Raw genomic sequence first — 7799 nt, 5'->3', positions numbered from 1 at the left:
GCTGAGAACAAAAGATTCTGTCATGTAAGTCAACTTTGAAAATTCCTTCTTCAGAAACTAAATGGGAAGGGTTATTTTGAGACTGTCTCCAGTTAATGTACCTGATATCCTCACCCATGTTTTGTTGCCTTGTTTGACAATCCCAAGAGGAAGTGGTGTGTGGACAGGGAGCTGCCTCGCAGCCCCATCTTTCAGACGAACAAACTGAGGTCGAGCCAAAGCCTGATGGTCCCCCAGTGAACCATGACATGAACTGAAGTTTCAGCCCAGTCTGTAGGATTCCAAAAGCTATCCTACTTTGGAAACTGTAGGAACATTCCTACATTCCTGTCTTCACCCCTGTACTTAGTCAGTCAGCCATTCATCTGTCCATCCACATCTTTGGACAATGATTAATGATATAGGCTCTGGAGACAGCCTGTTTGAGTTCAAACTCTTGCTCTGGCACTTACCAGCTGCGTGACTGTGGGCAAGTGATTTTAATCTAGTCCTGCCTCAGGTTCCACATGGTGACGGTCTCCATGCTGTGGGCCCTCGCCCCAGGTGTCAGCATAGCTGAGTTCTCTCTTGGGAACAGGCTGCATTTCAAGCTTACAATAATGCCCGGGAGTCAAGTACGGAGCTCAGCACTTGAGAGCTCTGGGGGGCTTCCCAAGGAAGGTGGCGAAGGTGCTCGGAGCTCGCCCTGAGCATGGGAGGTGTGAGCGTGAGGCTGTGAGCCAGTCCATGCCCTCTTGAAGCCTCCAGCTACAAAAGAAGGGATTGACTTTTTCCAGAAGCCACAAGCTGCAACTGTGTGTCAAAAGAGAACCACTAAGTAGCCACTCCCCACTCCCTAGAGCCCTGACACCACCAACCTGCCTTTTATCCTGGTGAATGTGCCTGTTCTGGACATTTCACATCCATGGGATCATACAAGATGTGGCCTTTGTGACTGACGTCTTTCACCGGGTGCACGGTTTTCAAAGTTCATCCACATTGTGGCAGTTACCAGTGCTTCACTCCTTTTTCCAGCTGAATAATATCCAAAGTCCGGAAAGACCACATTTTTTTTTTTAAGATTTTTTATTTGTTTATTTGACAGACAGAGATTACAAGTAGGCAGAGAGGCAGGCAGGGGGGTGGGGAAGCAGGTTCCTCGCTGAGCAGAGAGCCTGATGTGGGGCTTTCCATCCCAGGACCTGAGATCATGACCTGAGGCTTTAACTCACCGAGCCACCCAGACGCCCCCGGAAAGACCACATTTTGTTTACCATTCATCATGGGATAGACATCAGCCTAATGGGTATGGAGTCTCTTCTGGGGGGGAAGAAAATGTCCTGAAATTAGATTGTGGTGATGTTGGCACAGTGTGTCAAATGCGCTGGAATTCACTGAGTTGTGAACTTGAAAATGGTTCAAGTGCTAAGTCTTATGTTATGTGAGTTTTACTTTAAAAAAGTAGAGGCTCGGGGTGCCTGGGTGGCTCAGGGGGTTAAGCCTCTGTCTTCCGCCCAGGTCATGATCTCAAGGTCCTGGGATCGAGCCCCACAACGGGTTCCCTGCTCAGCAGGAAGCCTGCTTCTCCCTCTCCCACTCCCCCTGCTTGTGTTCCCTCTCCCGCTAAGTCTTTCTCTGTCAAATAAATAAATAAAATCTTAAAAAAAAAAAAAAAAAAGTAGAGGCAGAAAGAGAAGATGAGAAAGTGGGGGAGAGAGAGAGTGAGAGGGAGAGATCTGTATGGGAACCATAGGTTTGGGGTTTTTTGCCAATATTTTATTTTAGAGATTTCTTATTATTTGTAAGTAATTGAACTTCGAACCCTAAGATCAAGAGTTGGCATGCTCTACTGACTGAGCCAGTCAGGAGCCCCTGCCAGTATTTTAAAATCAGGAAATGTCTTACCATAAATTTAAATTTCCAGCTTCTCTTGAAACCTGGCAGTGCTGGTGTGTGTCCAGAGGGTAGCTCCGGACTGGAGCTGAGGGCGAATTTTATTACATGTAAATTGCATTTCAGTAAACGCACAGAGCCCCAGAAATCCAGAAGTAGAGAGGGTTTGAGTTAGGCAGTGTCTCAAAGCAAATCAAAAGCAGAAGACAGCACAGATTGTCTTGTCCCTGGTTCTCCCTAGGTCCCATGTCCCTTTTTTTCTCAGTGGAAGCCTTCATGCAGAAAAAACAAAAACAAAAACAAAAACAAAAACAAAAAACCAGAAATTTTCATGGAATGAGATAAACCGACCCCACACAGATAGTGGGATTCTCTGCAGGCAACAGGGTGGACTGTGTGTTGAGAAAATTCAATTAGAAGCAACTCCAGTTTGGAAACCTCTTCAGTCCCTTCCTGATCACCGATTTCGAAATCTCTTCCTTCTCTTCTCTATCTGGGCTCTCTCTGTTCTTGCTTTCCCTGTCTCTGCCTTCCAGGGTTCTGAGGTCTTAGCCACTCACCCTCCTGTGTATTCCCTGCACCAGGTGGGGAGGGGCCTGGGTGTTGGCACCCCACCCTCCCTGAGCCTTCCTCACCGGGAATGGGGATTTCTGAACCCAGCTCCCAGATCACCTTGAGTCATGGGTCTTTGGTGCTGGCTTGGACAGGAGGGGAGAAGAAGTGGGGTCGGGTCTCCCCCCACCCACAACCATCCGGGGCCCTTACCCTGCTCCCCTCCATTTAGTTTTAAAGCTCAATTAGGTGCCATTAGCTGAGAAGAGTTTCTATAGGATTAGAGGGTGCCCCACCCCATGTCTTCCTGGTCCCCTTCCCTCAACCCGGAAATTGCATGGGCTGGGACAAAGAGAGTTAAAAGCTGTGTCAGCAGCCGGTCTGGGACAGACAGACAGAAGGAGGGGGACAGGTGGGGCAGCATGACAGCTGGCTGAGAAGCCAGGTGGACAGTGGGAGAGTTGACTGGCAGCGTGGCAGGTGGATGACAGGACAGGCAGGTAGTGGACAGACAGCAGAGATAGACAGGCTGAAACTGTGACAGCCACATGGAGGACTCAGTATGCAGAGGGACAAGGTGAGGAGGGAGCAGGTGGTCACCAACGGGGTGACACCCAAGACAGACAGAGAGGGAGATAGGCAGGCATCCTGTCCTCTTGGCATTTTGCTGGTGGGAGGGGTGGGCAAAGCATGGGGTGGGTTGACAGGGACAGGATCATCTCTGAGTTTCCGCCCACATTTCCCAGGACCTGGAGGCGGGCCATCCTGGGTTCCAGCATCCTACTGCTCCTTTCTGTTACTGGTGAGTTCCCCAGGGGGACAGGGGCCCCATCTCCCCTTCCAGGTCTGGTCCCCCTAAGCCTGGCACAGAGGAGGGCAGGGGGCTACCTCTGTGCCTCCTATCAACTCCAGTTTTCCAGGTCCTGTCACCACTATCTTTTGATCTGTCTCTCCTGTGTCTTCCTGTCACTATGCTTCTGTCCTTTTCCTCTCTGTGTATCTCTGTCTCTGTCTTCCTCTTAACTTTAAGTAACTCTCTTTTTCTCTTTCTCTTCCTTTCTGTGTCTCTGGGCATTGCTGTGTCTTTTCATATTTGTCACTGGGTCTGTGTCTCCCTGTCCCTAACTCCCTCAGGGGCTCTCTTTCTCTCACCTCTCTGTGTCTTCATCTCTGCATCTCTCTTCCTATCTCTGACTCCCAATCTCTAGATCTCTGACCCCATCTCTCTGGTCCACACCCCTGTCCTTAGGGCTCAGTCAACCGGCCAAAGAGAAGATTACCGAAGGCAAGGAGTGTGCCCGTCACTCGCAGCCTTGGCAGGTGGGGCTGTTTGAGGGCACCAACCTGCGCTGTGGGGGGGTCCTCATTGATCGCAGGTGGGTCCTCACAGCGGCTCACTGCAGTGGCAGGTAAGTGCCTGTCTGGGTGGTCCCTTCCAGGGGTAGGCAAAGGAAGGATGGTGGGAAGGGGAGCTCTCAGGGTTGGGATCAGGAGAAGGGAGAGCCAAGGAGTAAGGAGATGGTCCTGCAACAAGAAGGTCTGAGGTCGGACAAAGAGTAGGACTTCCTCAACAATGGGCCTGGGGTAGGGCTAGGCGGGGTGGGTGGGTGGGGGGCAGGAAGGGTCCTGGAACCTACCCACCCACAGGCTCCCATTCCCGTGTGTTCCCTTTCCTTTCCAGATAACCTCTGTCACCATCCCAGCCATGCCCAGTCTGGGCAACCTCTCTGGGCCTCAGTGGTCCCATCTGTAAATGAGGGGATTGGGCTTTCTAGGTCTAAAACTCTGAGGTTTTTTCTTTTTTTTTTTTAAGATTTTATTTATTTATTTGACAGAGAGATCACAAGTAGGCAGAGAGGCAGGCAGAGAGAGAGAAGGGGAAGCAGGCTCCCCGCTGAGCAGAGACCCCCCCCATGCGGGACTTGATCCCAGGACCCTGAGATCATGACATGAGCCGAAGGCAAAGGCTTAACCCACTGAGCCACGCAGGCGCCCCTGAGGTTTTTTCAAAAGGGAAGTCTCAGACATGAAGAGATGGATTGATTCGGGCACAGGACAGAGAGAGTCCACTCGTTACGCACTCACTCCTTCAGCTGAAGTTGCTGACAGCCCAGGCAGCCTCTAGGTGGTGGGAACAGAGCAGTGAGCATGACAGTTGGATGTCTCTGCCTCAGCTAAGTGAATCAGGAAGGGACAGAGAGGCACAGGCTCGGGGAGCACAAGTAGGCAAATGGGAAATGGAAAGAAGGTGATAGAGGTGGGAGATAGGGCAAGCTTGTGAGAGAGTAAGGACAGACACTGAGGGGCAGAGCAGTGGAGAGAGGTTGGAGGGCCTGGGCGCCAGGGCCAGCCCACCCTCATTGAGCCATCTTGACCCCCAGCAGGTACTGGGTGCGCCTAGGGGAGCACAGCCTCAGCAGGCTTGACTGGACGGAGCGGATACGGCGCAGCGGCTTCTCCATGACCCACCCCGGCTACCAGGGAGCCCAGCATAACCATGACAATGACCTCCGGCTCCTGCGACTGGGCACCCCCGTCCGCTTGACTCGCAGTGTCCAGACTCTGCCCCTGCCCACCACCTGTGCAGCGGCTGGCACCAAGTGCCAGATCTCAGGATGGGGCATCACCAATCAACCATGGAGTAAGGGGGCATCAGGGTCAGGGCTCAGGATGGGCAAAGTCTGGGGTGTAGGGCCTCATGCCACTTCAGCAGAAGGATGCATTAGGGTCAAACATGAGGATTGTGGTTTGGGATCAGAGATCATGGTGCACCAGGGATCCTGGGAGTCAAAATGGTTAAGGGGTTGGGTATAGAGTCAGAAGTCATGGGTCGGGATGTGACTGGAGGCCAGAGTGATGGCAGAGGTCATCAGACTGGAGCAAAAGACATTTATAAATAAGATCTTGGGGTCATGGATCATGGACTCTAGTGTTAGAGGTCACTGTAGAGTTGAGGACTTGGGATCCAGATGTTGCACAAGCTGGCCATAATCTGAGGGTGGAAACTGGGATTCATTTGGGGGTCACTGGCCTGGGATTGGAAGCCCTAGAGGTTAGGGGTCATGAGATCTAGGGTCAAATAAACAGGGATCATAAGTCACTTTGGAGCTGGGACCAATGGCTTATTGCTTGAGTTTGGAAGTTTAAGAGAAGACAAGGAATGCGGGGTCTGGACACAGAGAGGGAACATGAGGTTAAGCTGGGATCTAAGGATAACAAGATTGAAGGTAAAAGGTCACAGCATCTGGAATTTAAGAAGAAAAGTGGGTCTGGATTCGTTGCTTCTGAGGTTGGAGGGACAAAGGGTGTCTTGAGTTAAGGCACTCAGAGTCATAGGTTAAAGGTCGGGAGACTGGATCAATGAACTGGGGCAAGGCTCACTATCAAATGAAGTCATAAATCTGAAATTTAGACGTTTGCAGATTGTAGTGGGGGGGGTTTCACAGGAAAAGGGCAGGGTATAGACTCATATTTGGCTTCCTTTAGTAGAGGGAGGTGGCCCCCAAGTGGGGAACTTTGGGAAACCCTATGGGTTCTATCTTCCACCCCCAGACCCATTCCCGGACCTGCTCCAATGCCTCAATGTCTCCATCGTTTCCAGTGCGACCTGCCGGACTGTGTTCCCTGGGAGAATCACGGACAACATGGTGTGTGCCATAGGCGCGGAAGGGGCAGACGCCTGCCAGGTGAGTGAATGTAGGCAATGCGTGGTCACTCAAGGGAGGACGTTTGGGACAGAGCAGGGAGGATGGGGGGCAGACAGAGGTGGTCAGAAAGGGGAGGCGCAGGATAAGGCAGGGAGAGCAAGGTGATGGAGGTCAGAGAGGAGGGGTGGGTGGTGGAAAACAGAGGGAGGGAGGGAACAGAGAAGGAAAGATGGGAGGGGCACAGGAGAGGGAGAGGAAGAGAAGACGAGGGAAGGCCAAAAGGTGGCAGGGACTTGGAACTGAGGTGTGTAACCAGTTGTCTCTCCCCATACCGTCCTGCAACTGATGTTGGCCCAGGCGAAAGTGAGAGGATCTAGGATGGAGGCAGGAAAGGAGGCTGGTGGACTCTTCTGCGCTCGAATTCTGCTACCTTGCTCCCTGGGGTCCTCCAGGTTGGAGGCTGCCCCACCCTACTGGCTAAGGCTCCAGCCTTTGTGCCTGAGAGAACATTTATAGCTCCCGACTTCCTTTGCTGGGATTGGTCACTGATGGCGGTACTCTTTCCCTCATTGGTCAGGACCCCAGCCAGTCGTCCTCTACAGAACTCCTGTTCCTCACCTCCTTTGCTGGGATTGGTCACTGAAGATAGTGTCTTCACTCATTGGCCAGAGCTCTAGCCATTGTCCTTGAGAGACCCCCTCCCCCACCTTCTATGGAGTCCTGCTTTCCCCGGGTTTGGCCACCTGGGGATGGTGTGCAGTGCGTTCTTCCGGGTTGCTCAGTCATTGTCGTGGAGGGAAGACGGAGAGCACAGCAGTGCTCTTCTCTGCTAACCAGCCTTGGAACCTCTGTCTTCAAGGCCTGGAAATGGGTGTGGGGGTCGGGGAAAGGACAATGGGCACAGGATTTCTCCCTTATTCATTCGGTGTTTCTTCTCTTTCTGCATTCTAGGGCGACTCTGGGGGCCCCCTGGTATGCGGGGGAGTCCTTCAGGGTCTGGTGTCCTGGGGGACTGTGGAGCCTTGTGGGCAAAAAGGCATCCCAGGGGTCTACACCAATATTTGCAAATATGTGGACTGGATCCGGATGGTCCTGAGGAACAACTAACCTCCCTCCATCTCCACCGCTCAGCTTGGGGGCCACACTGACTGATCCCCAGAGCACCAGTGCCGCCTCCGTTATCATGCTGGCTCCCGCTCTTCTTGGGCTGGGGATCTTCTTCCAAGAACAACCCCAGCCAGCCCTTCTAAGTTCAATGGTTGGGGGAGGAAGGAATTTAATTCTTCCTGGAATAAATGTAACTATTGCTCTGTCTTGTCTCTTTGATATCCCCCTGCTGGTGGACGCAGGAGGGAGGCTCATGGGTTCCCCTGCCCACAGGTGTAGGAATAGAGACCACAGGATGAGAGTTTTCCCTCAGGGGTCACACAGGAATGGAGTAGAAAAGGTTACTTATAACAAAAATAGGTCCCATTTTTTTCTCCAACCAGCAGTTTGGGAACAGTGTCCATGAAGGTCCCAAGGGGGGAAAGTATTGGTCCCAAAATACCAAATGAAAATTGCAAAATAAAAATTCATGACCATTTAATTAAATGTCTATAAAATGTAACATTCTTCCACCTTCCCAATTCCAACTTGGCTTTGCTGGAGTTGTTGAGCACACATTATATTTAATGTGGAATGTGGGTTCGTTTTAATATGTCTGTGATGATGGAAGGCAGGGTGTAG

The 7799-nt window shown here is 51.8% G+C and overlaps 1 protein-coding gene across 1 annotated transcript; it reads left to right on the top strand.

The window, feature by feature from the left end:
• Positions 1-2972: 2972 nt before the first annotated feature.
• KLK12 (kallikrein related peptidase 12) lies at positions 2973-7247 on the top strand. The gene is made up of 6 exons (XM_032839042.1): positions 2973-3001; positions 3171-3226; positions 3674-3833; positions 4806-5065; positions 5977-6110; positions 7023-7247. The coding sequence occupies exons 1-6, from the start codon at positions 2973-2975 to the stop codon at positions 7176-7178; spliced, it is 795 nt and encodes a 264-aa protein (XP_032694933.1). The 3' UTR covers positions 7179-7247.
• The last annotated feature ends 552 nt before the right edge of the window (positions 7248-7799 follow it).

This window comes from Lontra canadensis, unplaced genomic scaffold (genome assembly GCF_010015895.1).
Source record: "Lontra canadensis isolate GAN:19392208 unplaced genomic scaffold, GSC_riverotter_1.0 scaffold107, whole genome shotgun sequence".
NCBI classification, from domain to species: domain Eukaryota; kingdom Metazoa; phylum Chordata; class Mammalia; order Carnivora; family Mustelidae; genus Lontra; species Lontra canadensis.
Note: the sequence above shows the minus strand (reverse complement) of the source record. Positions and strands in the feature narration are given on the sequence as shown.

What these genes read in the sequence shown, in the direction of transcription:
- KLK12 (XM_032839042.1), top strand. Translation starts at nt 2,973, where the DNA reads ATGGAGGACTCAGTATGCAGAGGGACAAG. An exon ending in ACTGCTCCTTTCTGTTACTG is followed by an intron (nt 3,227 to 3,673) that starts GTGAGTTCCCCA and finishes CCCTGTCCTTAG; the next exon opens with GGCTCAGTCAACCGGCCAAA. An exon ending in CATCACCAATCAACCATGGA is followed by an intron (nt 5,066 to 5,976) that starts GTAAGGGGGCAT and finishes TTCCACCCCCAG; the next exon opens with ACCCATTCCCGGACCTGCTC.